A 23,832-nucleotide genomic window follows, 5' to 3' on the forward strand; every position below is an offset into this window, starting at 1 on the left:
ATAATTTTGTTGTTAAGTGAGACATTTGCTAAGTGAGTTTTGCCCCATTTTATGACCTTTACAACAGTTATTAAATGAATCTCTGCAGTTGATAAGTTATTGACGTGGTTCTTAAGTGTATCTGGCTTCCCCATTGACTTCTCTTATTAGAAGGTCATGATCACATTCGCAACAGTCATAAGTATGAACCAATTGCCAAGCATCTAAAATTTTATCACATGATCATGGGGATGCTACAAAGGTAAGTGTGAAAAACAGTCATAAGTCACTTTTTTCATTGCCATTGTAACTTTGAACGGTCACTAAATGAACTGTTGTAAGTCGAGACTACCTGTATATCATCTGAATCAAATATGGTGACAAATGCTTAATTATGTCAGTCAGTGACCATTGCCATGTCTGCAGGCAGCCCTCCAGAAGATAAAAACAAAGTTAAAACCCCAAGGACATCCTTCAGCTGTAAAATGATTGTCCACCTACCATATTTTTCGGAGTATAAAACGCACCGACGTATAACACGCACCAAGATTTTGAAGAGGCAGTTTAAAAAAAAAATTTTTTTGTTCTCTGCAGACCTCCCAAAAACTGCCCATTTTTTTGTCAAAAAAAGGCATGTATAGCCTTTAGGAGGCTTGTAGAGTGCTCCTGGGGGCGCCCCCCCATGAGCAAAAAACAGCCCCTTTTTTGTTCATTTCTGCCCTCCCCAGCCCCCTAGGGCACTCTACAAGCCTCCTAAAGGCTATGCACAGCCATTTTTGCAAAGCGGGCAGGGTTTCAGGAGGCCACAAATGCTGTATTCAGATGCACCCAGATTTTCAACTTCTTTTTTGGTGGAAAAAGATGTGTCTTATACTCCAAGAAATATGATAGTTTGTTTCCTAAATTTGCAGGTAAAGTAGATTTCCTTCACAGGTAGTCCTCAACTTACAACCGTTCAATTAATGACTGTTCAGAGTTACTGGGAAAAAGTGACTTGTGACTGTTTTTCACATGATCATTGCAGCATCCTCCCCATGATCACGCATTCATAATTCAGATGCTTGGCAACTTACTCATACTTAAGATGGTCTCAGTATCCCGGGGTCATTTGATCACCTTTTGCGACCTTCTGACAAGCAAATTCAACGGGGAAGCAGATTCACTGAACAACCTTCTTAGTAACTTAACAACGACAGTGATTCATTTAATAACTGTGGCAAGAATGGTCGTTAAATGGGGCAAAATGAACTTAACAAGTTTCTCCCTTAGCAACAGAAAGGTTGGGCCCCATGGTGGTTGTAAGTTGATGATTACTTATATATTGTTTCTGAATGCTTATTCACTAAGGCTGCCCTGCCCTTTTCGCCCCTCCAAAGAGATAAAGATTGATGGATTGGATTGCCATCCACTTGGCAAGTGACTCTGAGCAGTTTTCATTATTCTGTCTCTGTTTGTTTGTTTGTTTTTGTCCCATTGGCCAGGTTTGAGCAGGTCTTGGGCCAGGAGCTGCTGACAAACTGCACTCTTCTTCTCTGCCATGGGGCAGTTTCTCCCTTGGACCTGGTCTCCATCACCACCACATCAGGAACCCGTGTCTTCTCTTTCCTGAGTGTGGCCTGGGGCTTCATTTCAGATGTGGATATCGAAAGTGAGAAGTATCGGCACATGGGCCCAGCCCGGTTCACCTTAGGGACCATGGTTCGCCTGGCTTCCCTCAACATTTACCGTGGCCGGCTCTCTTACCTTCCTGCTCTTGGTTGTGCAACTCATCGGCCGATTTTGCGCAGCATCACTGTAGCCGCCAATGGGAGCCTTCCCTTCCAACGCCTGCCCCTCCACCGCACAGTTTCCGATATGGGCCTTTGCGAGGAGCGCCAAGCCTTCTGCTACCGTGAGATGGAGTCAGCGGAGGAGCCCACTCCCTCACCCAGCTCCCCGCCTTCTTCCAGCTTCCAAGCATCCAACTTCAGTTTTGAAAGCCTGTCAGAAGTGACGGTAGACAAGGAGTCCCAGCATGCTGATCTGCCCAAAGTTCTACCAAACCAGTTGCCTTCTGCCCGGCAAATGCATGGCCCTTTGGATGACTTTCTGGCCCCTCTTGAACAACCGGTGCCCAAATCCTGGGTGACGGTGGAGGATGATTTTGTACTGGTATTGGCCATTTACCAAACTCACTTAGGGGCAGACCTCTTCACCATGCCCACTGCTGGCTTTAATGATGGTCTTATCCATCTTTGCTTTGTCAGGGCAGGCGTCTCCCGGGCAACCATGCTTCGCCTCTTCTTAGCTATGGAGAAAGGCACTCATATTGACCACGAAAATCCTTATTTTACACACCTCCCCGTCCGAGCTTTCCGCATAGAGCCTCTCACTCACAAGGGAATCATCACCATTGATGGTGAAAGGGTGGAATATGGACCCATTCAGGGACAAATCCATCATGGGATTGCCAACTTAGTTACTGGGATCAACCGGTCTAAGGTGACTACCTTCTGACAGGTTGTGTTAATTCTCTTACAGAGACTAACGATTCTAATTTGACGTGTGTTTCCTTCTATCTGTTCTCCAACCACTAGAGGGCAAGCTGCTTAAAATGACTCATTACCCTTCTAGGCATTTGAGCGCACACATCGTATATCCTAATTAATGCATCTAGAGTGTTTTAACCATTGCTTTCCAAGAGATGCAATAATCTGAAGGATGACTTCCTTCTTTCAACTCAGTACCTGGACAGGCTGCCTCAAGATTTTCCATCACTCAGAAGCCACCGGGTTCCCAATCTATTGGTTTGAGTGAGGTGGAATACAAATGTAGAACCCTTATATGTATTTTTAATGCCTCAATTATCCACCCGGGGTTTCCATCATTCCACCCATCATTTCTTTCTGTCATACTTTTCCAACGCTAAGTTACCTCTTCCTGTAGGGCTTAGAGGCACCTTGGCAATAGCCTTTCTCACTATTGAAGATTGGAGGCAGTGAGCAGCCATCTATTTGCCCTATATTTTTGCCAGTCCCTCAAAAATCCTTATTTAAAGTTTTAGGGCCGAGATGGTGGTTTGGCTGAAGAAGTCCCAGAAGAATTGAATACTAAAGCTCCCTCTGTACTTTAGTCCTTGGAACTGAAATTAGTCTGATTTTTCAGCACTTGATTTAAAACACTGGACTTTGCATTTAAGCAAAACTTTAGGTTTCACTGGTGATACGGGATTCCTCTGTCCCCTTTCCACAAATGGCCAAGTCAGTCTCCTTCCTATTCCAAGGTCTTAGCCTTCTTTTGCTCACATTTCATAAGGCCTAGAGGAGGGAGACTGAGCAAGGCAGACTCATTTAGAAGCCCTGATGGTTGCACTGTTGACATGCACTTGATAGGCTACCTACCCTCCCTATAAACCGGAGTTGGGAAATTTAGGTCCCTCCAAATACTGATGGACTACAAAACCCATCCCTGATTGCTGGTCATATGGGCTGGGGCCAAGATAAAATATTTGAACGCTACAGTTTTCCCCTGGCTTCCCAGCCTAAATGCAGGCCAGGGAAATGCACCTGAAATTGGACGTTGAATGTACCGGATAACTTGCTTGTTTGTTGGAGTGTTTTGTTCTCTGTTTTGTTCAGATGCATTAATTAAGGCCAATTGTTTTGTCTTCTCTCCTGGTTTACAGGGGGTTGGCTTGGGTGGTCCTGCTATTCTTCCTCTCCATGGATGACCAAAGCCATATAAGGAAAGGAAGAGGACCCTGTTTTCTGAGACCTACAATTGTTGGTTTCTAACCCGCTTAGGGTATGCTAGAGGGAGCTTGAAGTAACATCTCCCTTTCATATCATGACTTGAAGATGGCTTCATTTTAGGAATACACTGGATGAATGTAACTGGATTTTTCTTGTGGGAAAATTATGCTAAGGTGGCTGCTTTTCCCTTCCCCACTATGTGGGGGCTAACAAGAAATTAAAAGATCCGAAAACTGTAATAGATAAGTGTCTGTATACGAGACAATGCTTATAATATGTGTTCTCCCTCTCCCTTTCTCTGTTGTAACTAATTTCAAACCAGGAGATCAAGTTGGTTAACATCTCCCTTGCCCAACTTTTCCCAAGTTCATACAGTGATAATCCCTAGAGCAAGTGATTGCTTAAGACTGGCTCTCAAGTGGCTTCAGGTTCTATGGCAAGTTTAGTAGAAACTGGCTGATCTCAAAAAGCTGAGCAGGAGAGCCTGATTAATTCTTCAGTGAGAGGCCCCCTTAGAAAGCCAAAATTGTAAGATAACTGGAAAAACATCCTGAACCTGGGAGGAAAACAGCAAACTACTTTTACTATGTTTCCAAGAAAACTGCGTGGACATAAATATACCAGGAGTTAACCTTTGGCCTTTCACTGACTTGACCGTGGGTTATTCTGTGAACATTGGGAAAGATAAATGCGAAGGCACGAGGCTTTCTCCTTCGTGTGGACGTTTTGGGACATCTACCATACAAATTCGGACATGTCCTATTGCTCCGACCTTTCTCGGCTCTGTCATCAAGCTCCAAGCTGGAAGAAAGCACATGAGTGAAGAAGCGGCCTGTAGTGATGGCTGTTCCTTTTGTGGTCTGCCTTGTCTTCTCGGAGAGTCGCAAGAAGAGGGTTGAATGGGCAAAAAAGACGACAAGAGTAAAGAAAGGGGGTAGTTAAGAAAGCACAGGATCTGGCCCATATAAACAAGGGGACAAGGCCAGAAGCTGATACCTTGGGATGTGTTTCATTAACCAGATCATAGAAACCTAGGCATTTAGGTCTCCCAAGTTCAATCCTTCCATAGTTCAAAAAAATCCAAATTAAAACATCCCAGATAGGAAGCTATATATGGTGAAAGTATCTAGCAAAGAAAAGCCATCACCTTCCTTAGTCATGAGCTTCAATACTGTTTAACTCTTGTTGTTAAGAATCCTTTTTCTCTCGTTGAATTGAAACCTGCTTCCTCGTAGCGTAAACATATTAACCCCATGTCCTGCAGACTGAAATGAGAGGCAAGCTGGTCTTGACTTTTCTACTGTGCGATACTCTCAGGCATTTGAAGAGACCTCCATCTTGTCTTTTCAAGACTCAGTGTTCCCGGTTCAGCCTTTATTCTCAGGAGTTAATTTCTATTCCCCATCCCTACCAATATGGAGTATTGAAAGTGTGACTTTGTACTTGCCTCAATTACAAGCACAGGTAGGCTTCAAAAATTTTAGCAAGGGGTTCTCTGCACTGAGTGGGCGTGGCCATGGTGAGTGTGGCCTAGCCGGCCTCCTGCACCACGGCAGGGGAGAAACATTTTTGCCCTCCCCGGGCTCTGGATGATTTTCTCAAGCCTCCCGGAGAGCAAAAACGGCCTCCCCAGGGTCTGGAGGCCGGAAACATGCCCATTTACGGCCTTTCCGAACTTCTGGTAGGCCCGTTTTTTGCCCTCCCAAACCTCTACGCATGCCCTGCACTTACCTACATCCAAAATGGGCCATGTGGGGGCTCCTGGGAGGGGAGGGGAGGGCCAGCCAAGAGTGGGATTTGGGGGTTCTCCAAACTGCACAGAATCTTAGCTAGAGGTTTTCCCAAACCCCCAGCAACCCATCCCTAGTAACAAGCATCCTGATACTACTGGGGAGCAAGTAGGAGCAGAAAGTAAATTTGGATCCATTTATCAAATGTAGAGGGGGGGGGGGTGTTCTTTGTTAAATGTTGGCAACAGCAGTAGGGACAAAATAACTTCCTCAATTTTAGGAAGTGCTTGCTGGAACTGAAGCAAAATATGGAGTTTCCAGGGTGGAGAATGATCCATACAGGTAGTCCTGGATTTAGGACTGTAATTGAGCCCTCAATTCCAGTTGTAATGGTCATAAATTGGATTACCACATGATCACAGACAATTGTTTTTGGTGGAGGTTAAGAGAATGCCATGGTTTTAAGCAAAGCCATTGTTTGCTATGGCTAGTTGGTTTTTGTTTTTGCCAGAAGCTAGAAATAAAGGTTGGTTTTCAGCAAATATAATATAATTTGTGGTCACATGGCCGCAGGATGTTGCAAATGACTAAATGCAGGCTGGTTGTAAGTGCCCATAATACAGTCACATGATCTTCGGGCAGGGGGGCAGATGTTAGAACTTGAGATCTGGATTGCAACTAGTTTCTTCGAGCTCTGTTGTGACTTCAAGCAGTCGCTAAGTGATTGGTTATAAGTCGAGGACTACCCATGTATCCCATTTCTGAATGCCATCACAAATTCCTGCTTTTCAAATTGCATCCTAATTGATGCTTTGATTTTCTGCTTGGTGCAAGGGGAAAGAAAGGATTAATGCAAGCCTGAATCCCTCTCTTTCCTGGACCATATAGAGAGAGAGGTCCTCAAATTATGTCCCTCAAAAATATGGCATTGGGAACATGATGGCAGAAGTCACTGCTGCTGCACTCCAGGTGACAAATTGGAGCATGTCCTTCCCAAGGATGAAACCCCTCTTCTCCCATTTTTAAAGACTATAGTTGTTGCTAACCTCATGGACAGCCTATTAAGTCACTCCGCTGCTTGTTCCTCTTTAACAACTGAACTGATGCTCATAAGTAATATTGCACAATGCACAAAAGTTTCTTATCTTGAGCCTGGCTATGAATTCGAGGGGTTGGATAGTTACCATGAAATATTTGTAAAAACTGTTTTGGGAATATTAGGATGCTGGTGTTCGGCCCCTTCATCCCCATCCTTTCTTGTTGGAGAAATATCTGAAATGGGTGTGCAGCTACTAGCTGAATTGAGTTACACAATTATATTCATGGGATTCTTGATTTCAGAGAAGGTTGCAGCTCTTCCAAATGTGGTTGCACCATCACTAGAAATCTCTCCCATCAATGTGGAGAGGTTGGGGACAGATCTGGAGAGTGGTTCTCAACCTTAGAAGTGTGAAGTCATGTGGACTTCTACTTCCTATATTCCCCAGTCAAAAGAGAGAATTCTGGGAGTTGAAGTCCAACCAAGTTGGCAAGATTTGAGAAACACTGGTGTGGAACATACAGTCTACTTCCCCTAAAGCAGTGATGGCTCACCTTTTCGTTGTTGGGTGCCAAAAATGTGATGGCACATGTATGCTGGTAAAGCATGCCCCCACATGCGCATGCGTGCACAACTCCCACCCACGCTTCCTTCCCTCGCGCGCTGCACTACTTGCCTCCAAGCTGAGGTTGAACATGAAGCTTTTCTGGCAGTGTTTTGGAGAAAAAGAGAAGGTGTTTTGGTCAAGACATCTTGATTGGGTTTGCCCTTCTTCACAATTTTCCTGAAGAATGGAGCACTTCCTGTGCTCGTTTTGTTTATCCATGTGGCAAAGCTGGGCAAGAGGGCCAGGGAGCTTTGAAGGATGGGCCTCTTTGGGGTTATGGGCTCTGGCAGGTACCTTAAAAATCCAGCTCTGCTTCTTCTTCTGCATTAACATGAATATTTCTGCTCTAACCTCTTCAGGAGTATTTTTGGCACTGGTGGCATGAAAGATCATTAAGGGATTTCTCTTTTTTTCTGGATTCTAAGCCTAACAGCTTGTTACTTATATATGCACATAGGAGTAATTCTTGGATTGCTTAACTGGTTTTAAAGCCAGTAGAATTGCCAAATTCATTTCCCCTCCTCTTTCCTCACTTTCTCCTCTTTATATATATCTGTGTTTGGGTGCTGGTACTTGCTCTCACCTAATTAACATTTTTGTGGAAGTCTAGAATGTGAGAAGATGCCTTTCTTTTTGCTGCTAGCCTTATAAGTCCCTCCTACCTTGGTCTTGGGACGGGGTAAGAGTCCAGTTCAGAATAAAGATTATAACAGGTAATGCTGTGTATCTTTGTCTGGGATTTGCTGTAAATTTTAGCTTCCCAAGAAAGCTAATTTTAAGCAAGGTTTTACAGTGAAACCCTATTTTCCTCCCTCCCTTCTTCCCTTCCTCCCTCCCTCCCTTCTTCCCTTCCTCCCTCCATGTCTTCCATCCCCTTCCTTCCTTCCTTCCTTCCTTCCTTCCTTCCTTCCTTCTTTCCTCTTCAATAATCCCTTTCTTTCATTTTAAACGCCCTTTCGCTTTCTTGTTGAGCCCTCTTTCTCTTACTTTCTAACGTTTGTTTTCGTGGCCAAATTCTTTTCCCAGAGACCAATCCCTTCTAGGCCATTTGAAATTGGTACACCGGCAGTATGGAGCTTATTCACGTTGCTTGGCAGTTTCAGAAGTTTGGAGTAATGGCAAAAATGTGACATATATTTTGTAAATATTCTGCAACACACGCAATTGGTAATGGGGTAGGGCAGGGGTCAGTAAACCTAAACACGAAAAGAGCCATTTGGACCCGTTTCCCACAGAAAAGAAAACACCGTGAGCCACAAAAGTCCTAACCGGTTCAGTTCCCCCACCATAGAGTCTCCTCCTAGCATGGCGTATTTTTTCCTCTACCTGTCATAACCGAAAGCCCTAACAATTGTGGAGAAAACTGGAAAACCCTCCCCTTACCATAGAGTCTTCTCCTGGTGCACTGTGCTTCTCCCTCCTCCCCCCCCCCCCCGGAAGCTCCTCTCAAAATTGTGGCACCAACCGGTGATGGAGCCACAAGCAGAGGGAGGAAAGAGCCACATGTGGCTCCAGAGCTGCAGTTTGCTGACCCCTGGGGTAGGGCATCATCTGAAGGCTTATTTATAATTTATTAATTATTTGATTAAAAACCTTTACAGAACTGAAGACTTATTTACATTGCACATTTAAACCTGTTTATTACTAGTTGAGCTTCTGTAAAGAATCCTTATCAATTCTGCCAGTGAATTGTTTGTTTTCATCCTGGTAATTTGAAGGAAATGTTAATTCATTAAGAAAAACATAGTTACAAAGACTTGAGCGATCCATTGTTCAACAACATAGAATTATTTAGCAGACGTGATAAAACAATTATGTAGAAAGAATGATCTTGGCTCTATTATACGGGAAAGAATTAAATCCCGATTCATTATTTCGTTATTTGACTTTGTAAACTCTGCGACTCACTTTTTTTTTCTGTCTCATTTATTTTATAGGAGGTTTGTGGGATTATTATTTTTTTAGTGGGAGGGACATCATATGGGTCTGGCTCAGGCATGAAAGCCAACTGAGTGACTTTGGGCCAATCACCAGAAGACTGAATTCTAGTCCCACCTTAGGCATGATTTTGGGCCAATTACTATCTCAGCCCAACACACCTCACATGGTGGATATTTGGGAAAAATAGGCAAAAATATTAGGTATGTTTACTGCCTTGGCTATATTTTTTCTTCTGTTCAATTGTGTTGGGTTTTCAGAGGTTGCCTACAAGTTTGGCAAGGTTTTTCAGAAGTGGTTTGTCATTGCTTCCTTCCTGGGGCTGAGAGACTGTGACTGACCAAAGTTACCCAGCTGGCTTTGTGGCTAAGGCAGAATTTAACAATCTCCCAGTTTCTAGCCTGTGTTTTAATCACTGTACCAAACTGATTTTCTGTGGGTTTTTAAAAAATTATTTGCCTCCTTTTCCAAATTATTCCAGCCTGTCCCACTACTTGGGTGGTATTCATGTTTATCGCACACACCACAGCTTTGGTGTAACTCACACAGTGATTTGTGTTTCAGCGTTGCTGAAATTAAGCAAAGTTGAAAAAATGGGGAGGAGGGGCAGAAGACCACTTAAAAATAACTTTTCATCTCCCCTCCCCTGGGAAAAAAGAGAAAATACAGATTAAATGGGTAGCCAAATGCATAGCATGTTATATTATACTTTGCAGTTGGAATAGAAGACAGTGTAAAAAGAATATAATAGCTGAAACCCAAACTCTGTTGACAGCTGCTGGAATGTTATGTTTATAGAAATGTAGAAATGCTCGAAAATGTAATTTTTGTGGATAAGTGCCCTTTGCTCCTTTCGGTTGTCTCAGTAGATGACATTTGAAATTTTGTTTTCTCTTCTTGTAATCCCATTGCCATTCCTAGGAAACATTTCCACACCAACAGTGTCATTTTCATTTTGGATGGCCCTATTATGTTTGTGTGAATTAAAACTTGGCTTGTACCCCTTTGTTTGCCGAGGTTTTATAAATGGTGCAAATGGACACATTCTTATTCTCATATCTCACCCTTTCAAAAGCGGAAAGAGCTTGCTTTTCTGATGCAATTCTGTCTGCTTAGTATAGCCCAAAAGAGGTTTATTTTTTGCCCATATGACTCCCAATTGGTAAAAGGCCTTTTTGCTTAGGTTCTGGAATGCAATGCTCCCACTGAGATTAGATGACTATAATTCTTGTTTAGAGACAATCTGAAAACAAAACCTCCGCATTGCAGCTGTTTAGTTTGTAGCTCAATTTTAAGTGCTAGTTTTGGCTTACAAATTTTAGCCAACATTCAGATCCCATCAGTTGCAAAGGGTGCCCCTGGTTGGTTTTTTTTTTCCTGCCTGCAATATAAACTCAAGGGCTTGAGGTCCAGCAATCCAAAGGGTGAAGTTGAAAAAAAGGTTTTTCAGTAATGATCTCACTTCCTCAGTATAAAACTTCCAGCTGGGTTTGGCAAGCTCCACTTATTGCATGTTTTTAGTGGAGTGGTTGCTTATTTCTTCATGGGTTGTAATGTTTTTCTAGGTCAGACATTTAAATTGGCTGTTTTGTATTAAGGTTTTGTTGTTTGCATTATCTGGGAAAAAGCCATAGAAGTTTTTCCGGCTCCCAGGTGGCTTGGCCAACTTTTGAAAATGCCAAGAATTGTGTACCAAGCTGCTTTAGAAACGGTGAGAGAATGGCATCAATGCATCTCCTTCCATTAGCAAATGCTGGGGGTTTTTTTTTGTGTTTCTGGTCCTTCTCTGTAAAACCTTCACTGTAAAAATGCAGAAAATGGTCCCATTAGGGTAGACCCATCTTAATTACAAGGCATAATTCTCTCTTTCCACAGCATCTACTTATTTTTCTCCATGAATGCATTTCAGCCTTGCCTGTTTGTTCCTCCTGCCTTATTCTGTCTCCTTCCTAGACAGTCATCAACTGTAATAAAGGCTTTCTAGTCTCATCTCTCCCCACCCCCTTCCTTTCTAGCCATGGCACCTTTATGATCCTCCAGCTATGGGAATCTTTTCCTTGGCACCTAACAACTGGAGAAAATGGGAGAGGGGAGTAATTTGGGATGTTTATCCGTCTGAATGTGTTGTAGAGTTTAAACATTTTGTTTCTAGCTGCCCCTACTGTGTTGCCTGTCAGCTAAATCATGTTTAAAGTGAATATTCTGCAACTCGGTAAAACAACAGCAAAGCAAAAACATCCTATGCAATAAAAGCAATAGCATGAAGCCCTGGTCCTTGTCTTCTTGTGCTGACTGGGAGGTTAGCAGAACAGAGGGGTACTTGCTTCACTTCAGATGGCAACATTCTCCGGGGGCTTGGCTAAGAAATAATATAGGTAGCCCTCAACAACTATTGGTTTAGCGACCAACATTGCAACAGCACTGAAAAAAAAATCAAGGAAAATAAGGAGAGGACAAACTTAGAACCAAGGATAAATTTCCTGACAGAAACGATTAATCGGTAGGTTGATTTGTTTCCAGAAGTTGTGAGTGCTCCAACACTGGAGGTTTTTAAGAAGAGACTGGAGAACCATTTGTCTGAAATGGTATAGGGTCTCCTGCTTGAGCAGCGGGTTGGACTAGAAGACCTCCAAGGCCCCTTCCAACTCTGTTATTCAGTTAAGTGACTTAGAACCAGTCCTCTGACAACTTCTAGAGTCTTTATTCTCTTATCCAGGCCAGATGGAAGTTCTTCCTAATGTTTAGCCTAAATTTGCTTCCTTGTAATCTGAACCTGCTAGCTGAGTCTCATATTCCAGGTCAACCGTTAGCAAATCATTATGGCACACATTATTTTTAAGCCATGACCACAGTTACTATGAAATCATAGCTGTCGTTCCTAAAAGTCCTTAACCCAAGCACAACATAGACCAGCGTTGGCAATCTGCTTCTTCCTACTATGTTCTCGTCAAGTTTCTTCATCTCCCCAGCCCATGAGTGACCAAGCTGAGGCTGCCCTCAACTGTTCCAGCTTTATAGCAGCCTGTTCCTTCTGAGTCCAGCTCTATCCAGAGATAGCCCCCCAGTTAAGCGAACTGCATTGGGCATAGTCACCTAGGATCTTGGTGGTTTTCCAGGTGGCTGCAGTGACTGGGAACAGAGGCAGCAGACACAACATAGAGATTGGCAATGTAGAGAGTCCATGTTGGTAGAGTTTTCTGTCAAGCCAAGAGTGGGTGGGAAATACTTAAGTGCAGCAGTGGGAAGGACAACAAAAGTGGAGGAGAAGAGCAGGCAGAGATGAGGATGGAATTAAATGCCACATTGCCATAAGCAATCCAAATCCAGCCACCCTTGAATCCCATTGATTCTTATCTGGTGCTGATTCAGGTTTGAACTTTAGAGTCTTGTATATAGGCTTGAGCAATAAATCTGGTCATCTAAAGTTCAAATTCGAATCTGCACTAGATAAGGGTCAATGGAATTTAAGGGGAGTGTTCTGACCTAAGCTTCCCCACCAGCACGAAGCCAAGCCTTTGTCCTGATAAACCCCTTTTATTTACTTTACAGTGAATTCCTCTCCAGCAAAGTCTTTCCTCTACCACAATCTTTAAAGATAGTTCACAATTACCGACTTTTATCAAGCTAGGAGAGTAGCCAGGCCAAAAGCAATACTTGGCAAGAATGAAGGAATGAATTGTCTCCTGCAAACAGCCCTCCCCTTTCACTCCTCTTTTATTCCCTATGGGAGGGGCCATTCACTGTCCACCTGTGGCCTTACTCCCAAGGTAACCCTTGTTCCTCAGCTTTCCCTCTGTCTGGCAACTCTGCACGTGCCACACACTGGGAACAGGCTCCTGCGTTTCTGCCCCACTGATCTCCAACCCCAAAGGCAGCTAATAACTGTCAGACTGCCCTGGCTCCATCTCTGCCTCCGATGCAGAGCCTTCATCAGAGCCTTCCCCAGACTCCAGGACTGGCCCATGTTCCTCCCCAACCTCTTCACTGTCTGAATCTGCTTCCAGCTCTGCTGGCCACTGGCGGGTCACAACAGGGAGCTGGACTTGAATCATTTATGGTGCTGTAAGGACTCTAAAGATTAAATGGACTCCAGGGGATGGTAGAGGACAGGAAGGCCTGGAGGAACGTTGTCCATGGGGTCACGATGGGTTGGACACAATTTCACGACTAACAACAACAAAAAGACTCTTAAGCTGACAAACTTGTTTAATTCCACTCCTCGGCTCTGCCTTTTCTACAAAAAGCCCTTTTATGGCATGAGTCCAAGTCTCCTGAGGAACCATGTAATCCCAGTGGGATTGGATCATCCCACCCTGACGTAAGGGACATGCTGCAGACCCCATCGACCAAGGACTTTCAGCTGGTGGGATTCAGAAAAAGACCCTTTTTGCCATGGCTCCCACTCTCTGGTATGTTGTGCTCCTCAAGGAGAGATCCACCTCCCCCTTGGCCTTCCAAAAGGGCCTGAAAACTGGCTTTGCCAATCAGCTTTGGGAACCCAATGGTCTGGCTGGGGTATTCTTGGAATTGAAGACCACATATCTTAAAACGTAGAAATTATACTATGTTGTACTGTGTTGAGACAGCCTAGAATAGTGTTTTAATATTTTTTAACAACCACATCACACTTGTCAATTCAGTTTAACATGTGGTCTGTTGAAGTCCCTAAATTATTTTCACACCTATTTTTACCTATGCATTTTGCTTTCTCTTACCTCAATGCAGAATTTTACATTTATGGGTAGCTTGCTTCCTTTTTCTTCAGGCTCATTTCACCTTCGTTGAAATTATTTTGGATGTGGCTCCAGTCCTTGACATTTTTTTTGGAGTGCAAATTGAATGACCATCTCTTGCCACCTTCATCCAAATTTATAAGTATGTTGAAAGCAGCAGTATTCACGAGATTCATTTTTAACTTCTCCCCTGGATGATGGCTATTAGGAACAGCAACATCTACCATCTATTAATCTTTTTTTATAAGCTTTGATGATTAGAAGTCTCTTGACTTTAGATGAGTTTAATGGTTAATTATGATTAGAGATTAACAGCTCCTCTGCCAATCTAACATACAGGTAAACATTTACTTAGCAACCATTTGTTTAGTGCTGTTCGAAGTTAAAATGGCAACCAAATGACATGACTGTTTTTCACACAAACATTGTAGCATCCCTATGGTCATGTGATCAAAAAATCAGATGTTTTAACAACTGGCTCATATTTGTGATGATTGCAAAACATTTTGACGCACACAATTTCAAGAGCAGACACGTTTTCAGTAGTCAGGAGATAGATAGACAACATTCAGGGTGGAACACTGGCACTCTCAAGTATGGAACTATAATTTTGATGGTGCCCTGGCAAAACTGGATTTTTGTTGCTTTTCCTGACGTTTGAAAGTTTAAATGTTTAAACAACAACATCTGCCTATCCAAGGTTCTTGGGAAGGACTAGATAGGTGAATAAAAATACCAAACTCAGTCTAAATATCTGACTGACGGTGCAACCAACAAAAATAACAACAGTATTGTTAATAGAGGGATCAATGCAATGACAAACAGCAATCATTGCTATTTGTCATTGTATTGATTCCTCTGACAACAATATTGGACAACTTAGACCATAACTATCAAACAATAAAGACATATTTCAGGCTCTCCCACCTTCTTCATATGGACGATCTGAAGCTGTATGAAAAAGCATAATCTGACATAGAATCGTTGGTCAACACTGTCTAAATATGCAGCCAAGATATTGCAATTAAATTTAGACTGGACAAATGTGTTTCCTTTTTCATCAACAGAAGAAAAATGGTTGAAAGCTGAAGGTATCAGAATATCCAATGGAAATAACACAGAGTCTGAATGAAGAAAGCCACTACAAATAACTGGGCATCCTTCAAGTTTAGAACATCAAGCCCTACATGGCCTAGGACTTGGATATCTGCGAGACCGCCTCCTGTCACATACCTCCCAACGGCCGATAAGATCTCACAGGCTGGGCCTCCTCCGGGTGCCGTCGACCGGACAATGCCGGCTGACGACCCCTCGGGGGAGGGCCTTCTCTGTAGCTGCTCCGGCTCTGTGGAACAATCTACCCGCAGAGATCCGGACCCTTCCCACTCTCTCGGCCTTCCGAAAAGCCACTAAAACCTGGCTGTTCTGGCAGGCCTGGGGCTGTTGACCCATGAATGAGGTCCAGCCCCATCTAGGTTTGAGTGTATGGTGTGTTGCTTTTAAATCTGTTTTTGTTTTTCCCTATATTTTACTTTTTATTTTACTCTTGTATTTGTAAGCCGCCCGGAGTCCTACGGGATTGGGCGGCATATAAATTTATTAAATTATAATTAAGTCAAGAAGAAAGTTGGACATGAATACATCATGAGAGTGAAGAAGATCTTAAAATCCAAAGTCACTGGAGGAAACACCATCAAGGCAATGAATATTGAGGCAATTCCAATTATTAAATAAACAGCTAGAAAAGTGAACTGGACTCAAGCTGAACTAATAAGATAGGAAGATCAGAAAGATAAAAACATGCCCTTCATTGACTCAATGTTGTTTTTCAACATGGAGGATATATAGGTGTGGAATGTTCAAAGTGCACCAGACAGATGAAGAAGAGGAAAAGAGCATTGGAAGAATATCTGAAGGATACTGAAGAACATGCACTCAAGCAAGGGTGGGATTGAAAAAAATTAGCAACCGGTTCTCTGCCTGGTTGCTAGGTGGGCATGGCCATGGGGGCATGGCCTAGTCGGCTTCCTGCACCACAGCTGGGTCAGGGAATGTCTTAATCCTCCCCAGGCTCTGGAGATTTTCCTTGAGCCTCTGGGAGGGTGAAAACGACCTGGCCTGGGCTCTGGAGGCCCTCTGGAGGCTGGAAATGGGCCTGTTTCCGGACTTCCGGTAGGCCCATTTTTTGCCCTCCCAGAGCCTCCGTGCACTTACCTGGCATGAAGAGTGGACCGCATGGAGACTCCTGGGAGTGGAGGGGCAGGATGGGCAGGGTCAGCCAGTCCTTCCAACTACTGGTTCGTCGAACCAGATTAAGATTAACATCTGGTTCGCCTGAACTGGTCCGAACCAGCTGAATCCCACCCCTGCACTGAAGCTAGTACACCATGGGGAATTTCTGGATACTAGAGAGACCAAATTAGCTTACAAGACAAACTACATTAAGAATAAGTTTTTTAAAAATGCCAAAACAAAAAAATTACATGGCTGTTACAAAAAAAAAGGTAATGGGTGAAGCAGAAACAACACTTGGCAATGGCGGAGAGCAGGAAAGTTGAAGAAAGAGTCGGGGGCCTAATTCTGGTTGCACAAGACCAAACTTTAAGAACAAATGCATACAAAGTCAGAATTGGGAAGAAAGCAATAGACGATGTCGTCTGTGCAGAGAACCTGAAGAAAGAGTGGACTAGCTACAAGATCACACAGACTGACTACAAACAACAGCATCACAAAATAGCAACAATGCTTAACAATTGTTGGTAAGAAAGACAAAAGAATCTGCCTAGTGGACTGGCAGAACTGGCAGATTGATTTCACACTGTTGTGCAAATAATAATAATAATAATCAGCCTGAAAAAATCACTGAAAATCAGATGGTCAAGATCTTGGGGGATTTTCGCATACAAACGGACAAAATACTGGCGCATAATACACCAGACATCACACTGGTTGAGAAAAGCAAGTTTACAATCATAGACATTGCAATACCAGGTGATAGCAGGGTCGATGAGAGGGAATATGAAAAAATTGTGAAATACCAGGATTTAAAAATTGAAATTCAACAATTATGGCACAAACCAGCAGTGGTAATTCCAGTGGTAATCGGCACACTGGCTGCTACTCCAAAAGCACTGGAATTACATTTAAAACAGGATTTGACAAAATCACCATCAGTCAAATGCAAAAAGCCGCACTGCTTGGATCCGCATGCATATTACAAAAATACGTTACAACGTCCTAGGCCCCTGGGTGGGGCCCAACTAGTAACTAATGCCAAATCCAGCAAAACAACTGGCCGCTGTGGTACAATTCTGTTGTTGCGATAATAATAATAATGGGATTGCACTACAATTTTTGTATGTTCCATATCTCTAAAGAATGGGAAAGATTTTGTTGGAGGGGGCTATGAAGAGGGCTGGAAAGATACCCAGCATTGTTCTCCTCTCTCTTATCAAATGTATCAGACATTAATACAATCGAATGAGTCCAGAGATATTTCACGAGAAGAGTCCTCCACTCCTCTGCTCACAACAGAATACCTTATGCCACCAGGCTCGAAATTTTGGGCTTAGACAACTTAAAACTTCTCCGTTTTCGATCCGATCTAAGTGTGGTACATAAAATTATCTGCTACAATGTCCTACCTGTCAACGACTGTTTTAGCTTCAACCACAAGAACACACAAGCACACAATAGATACAAACTTATGGTAAACCGCTCCAAATTCGATTGCAGAAAATACGACTTCAGCAACAGAGTGGTCAATGCCTGGAATGTGTTACCTGATTCAGTGGCTTCTTTCCCCAAACCCCTAAAACTTTAACCTTAGACTGTCCACTGTCGACCTCACCACCATTCCTAAGAGATCTGTAAGGGGCGTGCATAAGCACACCAGTGTGTCTTCCGTCCATGTCATAATATTCCCTTGTATTCGTATTCATTTCATGTATTCATAATCATATTTATACTTATATCTGTTGTCTAATTGATGCTTGACAAAATAAATAAAATAAAAATAAAATAAAGTATCCTAAACAGGAGACCTAGAATTGTAATTGTGACTTTGGTCACAAGGTGGCAGCCATGATATGGATCAAACGTTTTTTTTTTCAGCCAATGCTAGAAAAATAAAAGGATGTGGGGTGGGGGTGGGGGGTTTGCAGAGACTGAGCATAAATATGAATTTACAAATAAAATGAGCTGCAAAAACTTTATTGTGGCTTCTCTCCACAGCACCATAGTAGGAAAGTTTCCTTTCTGGCCTCTTCCAGCTGAGGGTTTTTCTTGTAAATCAGAACTACTTAAGGTTCTACTTTAAACCTCTTTATAGAAATCCATATGTAGTATTTTCTTTTTCCAAACACAGTTTGATCATGAAGATGAGCCATCATCATTTAATGTAGTAGAATGTTAGCTATATTGGACTTGAAATTGATTTGGTCTTGGTTTCAGGTGGCATTCATACCATATATCTTATTTATTTATTTAACTTTGTTGACAGTAGTTGGGTGTATTGTCGATTATTTATCCTGCACTATAATAAATAGGTTGGTTCATTTTGACTGTCTCATTTCTCTGTCTGTCTCTCACATACACATATGCAAACACTGCTAAGAAGTCATGGCTTGTTTTGAACATGGCTTATTAAATATTCAAAGCATTCAGAATCCATTTTACAGATGAACCAAGTTTACATGCTTTGTGGTTTGTTGGTCAGTTCCTGTTTTGCTACCCCTCCCTTTTTTCAAAAGTTATTTGTACCGCCATCCAGAGGATTATTTACAATCTTGGTCAGAATTTTGTTGAAAGAAAGAAAGAAAAGAAGAAAGAAAGAAGAAAAGAAGAGAAAGAAAGAAAAAAAAGAAAAAGGAAAGAAAAAGTGACAGAGAAAGGCAGTGAAAGAAAGAGAGAGAGAGACAGACAGAAAGAGACAGAGACAGAGACAGAAGGAGAGAATGAAAGGAAGAAGGGGGGAAGAAGAAAGAGGTGAGGATGGAAGGAAGAGAAAGAGAAGAAGAGAGGGTAGGAAGGGGAAAAGAAAGAGTAGGAGTAGGAGAAAAGTAAGGGAGGAAGGAAGGGGAAGGAGAGGAGGAAGGAAGAAAATAGATAAGGGAGGGAGAAAAGAAAGGGAAAACAAGGTGCTGTTATAAAAGGAGGAGGGGATGGTAAATAAAGCAACTCAAACTGTATATTGTAACCTATTAAATGAAATAATAAATGTATAAGAATGATAAATGTAAAGAAGAAGAAGAAATCATGTGAATGTATAGTTAAAATGGTATGTAAGAGAATTAAAAAAATAAAAAATTCTTTGAACAAAAGAGAGAGACGAAGAGATGGAAAGAAAGAAAGAAGGACAGATGGAAGGAAGGAAGGAAAGAGAGAGAGAAGGAAAGAAAAAGAAAGAAAGGCAAGAGGAAGAATAAACCATCCGTTCTATAGCTCCTTTTGGCCACTTGCTAAGCTAGTGATGTCAAACCTATGATACATGTGTCATGACATTTTCGATGATGTGCCAGTGTTCACAAACATTCATCAACAATTATTCTCGAAAGCGTCCCCCGCCCCATCCTTATGTAATTTTCAAAGCTGCGGAGCCTGTGTGAGAACTGCTCTTGAGAGGCCTGCAGACAGATCATCCGGAAAGTCAAGCAGGAAAGTCAGGCAAGAAGGCCGTTGCTTTTTCAGTGCCTCTGGAGACTCTGAAAATTGGGCAAGAATGGGGTGTGCTTTGCATAGTTTTCAGAGGCCACTGAAGTGGCATTCTCAAAAGCCACTTCAAGAATAAAGGCCTTGTGCAATTTGGAGCAGCCGTGGGTAAGCCACGTGTCTGTCTGTCTGTCTGTCTGTCTGTCTGTCAACAGAAAGTTCCTGGACAGTCCTGAGTTACTGGGGCAATTGCACCATTCATTAAAATTTGTGTGACATGGGGAACGCTGAAAGGAGGCCTTTTTGAGTCGCTGTGGTGGCTGTAGGACTAAAAATAAAGGCCTGGGCCTCTACTTTAGGCCCTGTTAATTGCTACTGACTATTCAGAGTATAGGGGGGGATTTAGAATTGGGGGTGGTGGTAGATAGAGATGAGGGAGATAGCTAATTGCTTCAGGTGTGTGTGTATGACAAAAGTTGGGGGGAGATAGATACAAGTAAGAGTCAAATTAGGAATTTTCTAAAGTTGTGTTTAGATATTTAGACTCTGGCCCAGTTAATCATGCATCATTCTCCGCCTAAAATTCCCCATGCCGCTTATGCATAGTTTATGTAGCTAGTGATTGTCCCCTGCTTAAAAGAAATATGTAGTATGTGAATGTTTTCATTTCTTTTGCCTGTAACGGGTTTTCCTCTGAATGCCATCACTCTACTAAAAAACTAATTCCCACAACACTGTCAAATTATATCTATCTCTTCCTACTGATGACTAAAACCATGTTGCTTATATCTTTATAATTTATATTGTTTTATTTGTTTCCTAGTGTGATTGGATTGCTTATTAGTAACCAATGGCTATCACTGTATCATATGATTCTTGATGAATGTATTCTGTTTCATTTTTCTTTATGTACACTGAGAGCATATGCACCAAAGACAAATTCCTTGTGTGTCCAATCACACAATAATAAAGAATTGAATTGAATTGAATTCTATTCTAAACATTTGACAAGTTCCCATCACAAAAGTTATTTGGAGTCTGCTTACTCTTTTCAGATGCTGAATTAATATTATTATTACTATTTTTACATAGCTACCTTGCTTGACTTTCTAGTTCATGTGGAATAGCCACGAATCTCTCCCACTGCATCAGTGACTCTGAGAAACAGCGAAAAATTCACTTTTAATACAAGGGGATGTGGTTGCTCTGAGTAATAAGAGCAATTGTTTTATCACTTTCAGGATTTCTTTGTGGGGGTGTATTCATTAAAGGATTACCCTCTCCGCAGTAATTAAGCAGGCTCCGTTCTAAAAATATGCATGGACTTCCTGTGAAGTGAGAGGCTTTGACCCAAGTTTGACATATAGCTGTGTATCTCCCAACCTTGGAGTTAGGAGAGCTGTTGCTGTTGGTTCCCTTTCTAATCTGGAGTCCAGCTATTAGTTTGACTTGAATCCTATTAGGTTACATGGAAGAGTAACCAGCAGAAAATGGGTGTTGCAGGATAGCTCATGAAGTTAAGGTGTTAGGAGCAAGTCACTTCCCTATTGTTGCCAAAAAGATTCATGAAGAGTCTTTGAAGTCACCAGGAGCAAAGAGCCTTTGAGACTGTAGTTTTATTACACCAGTGTAGGGCAATGTGAGACACACCTGAAGGTTACAAAAGGCCACTGTTGCTTGGAGGGCTGTGTGCGTTGAACACATCCACAGGGATCAGAGACTAGCTTGAGTCTGCAACAGCAGCTGAAGACTACGGTTAGATTTGGTGTTGAACTCAAATTTCAATGACTAATATTTTATCTAGGAGCACAGAAGCTGGAATTGGGACAAAACATTCCCTGCATATATGGCAATGATCTCGAGGAAGGTCATTGCCTAGAGGGGCAAGGAAGAGATGCTGTCTAAGGAACAATCAGATAAGAGACTGCATAGCCCATCACTGCATAAAGTGCAGAGAAAGAAATCCAGAAAGGAACTTCCCTAACTTCTCAGATTGTAAAAAAGACTGCAGGAGATCTGTAATGTCAGACTTGCAAGATTCTGCTACAATAAAATAGAATAAACTCATCTGGTTATATCTCCTGTCTGGGAAAATTGACATCAATCTTGCAAATCTGGAAATACAATTTTCCCGTCACTTTTACCACCCGAGAAGGAGATTCCTTTCTTTTTCTCTGCCCGTTATGCAGCTGCGGGCTATGCCGCCTTTTATCTGATTCTTCCTTATGCAGCATCCCTTCCCACTCCCTCATCTCCCAACTTGTCTTCTGTACAAGTTGTCCTCGACTTACAACAGCTCATTTAATGAGCCATTCAAAGTTACAGCAGCACTGAAAAAAGTGAGTTACGATCACTTTTCACCATTATGACCTTTGCAGCTTTCCCAAGATGATGGGATCAAAATGCAGATGTTTGACAACTGGTTCATATTTATAATCATTGCTGTGTCCAAAGGGTATGGGTGGGTGAGTCAAGCTGCTTTCCTCCAACCTTTCCCCCACTCCTCCAGATCTGTCTGGGCAAGGAGAGGAAGTTCCCACCCTGAAAGATCTGGATGAGGAGGAGAAGGAGAGGGGTTAGGCAAATAAAATAAAATATACATGGCATTGCAAAGGGGTTCATGCATAACTTCTCACGTTTGTTATGTAAAATCTTGGGGGAAGATTTTCCAGGGGGTTAAATTGGCACTAATCAAGGAGAGAAGCAATCTAGAACTAAGGAGAAATTAGAACAAATAATCAATGCAATGACTTCCCTCCAGAAGTTGTTGGTGCTCCATCACTGGAGGTTTCCAAGAAGAGATTAGGCAGGAAGGCCATGTGGAAGGCAGGCAAGCATGGTAGGGCTCTGGGGAAGGGAGTAGGCTGCTAGCTAGCAGCCTACTCCCTTCCCCACAGCCAGCCAGCCCCAACATGCTTGCCTACCTTCCATGCGGCCCTCCGGTTGCCTGCCTTTGCAAGCTGGCCACCGGGACACCGAGAAGGCTGTGTGGAAAGCAGGCAAGCATGGAAAGGCTACCGGCCGCGTGGGAGTAGGGGATGCAGGCTGGGATGGTGGAAAGCAGAGACTAGGCAGGACGAGCGAGCGGTGACAGCTGGACCGGTTCAGGGGTGTGGCCAGCCAGTGGTCCCTACCAGTTCGGCGACCCAGGCCCAATGTTCGCTACTGGTTCTCCTGAACAAGTCCAAACCGGTAGGATTTCACCCCTGAAGCCAAAGTTGGACTTTGTCGAAGCAAAAATTGAAAGAATATCAACCCTTTTTGGTGTTTAAGACTCCTAACAGTACCATGAACAGCAACAATTCAAACTGATGGATCATGAAATCAATCCAGCGTTTTCATTTGAGGCACAAAAGACAGGTTCAAGTTATCCTACTTCAGACACATTATGCGAAGATCTCACTCCCTGGAGACGACTCCAATGCCGGGAAAGAAAGAGAAGATGGTGACCAGCAACAAGATAGATCGCTCCAGTTAAGAGTAGCAATGAGAGCCGAAGACTCAGTAAGGACAGATCTTCATGGAGAAAATCTCAATGGTCACTAAGAGTCAACAATGACTTGATGGCACATAATCATTACAGGTAGTCCTCAACTTACAACCATCCATTTAGTGACCGTTCAAAGTCACAACTGACTCATGGCCGTTTTTCACATGACTGTTGCAGCATTCCCCATGGTCACGTGATCAAAATTCAGACCCTTGGCATCTGGCATGTCACCAGATTCACTTAACAACCATGTAACTGACTTAACAACTGCAGTGATTCACTTAACAACTAGGGCAGTGTTGGTGAACCTTACGCGCAGGAGCACCAGAAACCGGAAGAGCTGAGCTTCCAATTTCCAGCATGTGCGCCCGGTCACCTGGTTTTCCAGGTTTTGGCATGCATGTGTGTGTGAAGACCAGCTGGCCAGCCCTGGAAACCAGAAGGCCAACAGGCGATGGCTGGCATGCCTGGAGATACAGCTCTGTATCTCTGCCACTTTGGGCACATGTGCTATAAGCTCACCATCACGGAACAAGGGCGAGAAGGGTTGTAAAATGGGCAAAATTCACTTAACAACTGTCTTGCTTAGCAATGGAAATCTTGGGGTCAATTGTGGTCATTAAATCAAGGCCTACCAGTATGTGGCATCATTATATGTTAGTCTTCCGGGTGTCACAAGATGCTCTTATTACAGTAAAGTTGCTTTCCTTGTTCACATTCTCTCCCATGCATATAAACAACCTTTATAGAAAGGGAATTGTAAAATGAAAAAACAAAACAAAAAAGAAAGTGGTTGTTTGATCCAAAGCCAAAAATGGGCCAGCCTGTAAAAATAGAAGCTGATACAACACCAAGGAACTATCTTGTGTGTATGTCTGCATTACATCTACAGACAGGTATGTGAACAGAGACAGAAAATTTATTTAGTGATTGTAT

At 42.8% G+C, this 23,832-nt stretch overlaps 1 protein-coding gene across 1 annotated transcript in view; it reads left to right on the forward strand.

Moving 5' to 3' along the window:
- SPHK2 (sphingosine kinase 2) overlaps positions 1 to 11,289 on the forward strand; it is a 40,390-nt gene extending 29,101 nt beyond the window's left edge. Inside the window, exon 6 of the mRNA XM_014052962.2 lies at positions 1,461 to 11,289. Within this exon, the coding sequence (XP_013908437.2) occupies positions 1,461 to 2,475 (1,015 nt within the window). The 3' untranslated portion in view covers positions 2,476 to 11,289. The remainder of the gene's footprint in view (positions 1 to 1,460) is intronic.
- Positions 11,290 to 23,832: the final 12,543 nt, after the last annotated feature.

The sequence above is a fragment of the Thamnophis sirtalis genome, unplaced genomic scaffold (assembly GCF_051295495.1).
Source record: "Thamnophis sirtalis isolate CommonGarterSnake01/CBP01778 unplaced genomic scaffold, rThaSir2_p1.2 scaffold_4, whole genome shotgun sequence".
Lineage (NCBI taxonomy): Eukaryota > Metazoa > Chordata > Lepidosauria > Squamata > Natricidae > Thamnophis > Thamnophis sirtalis.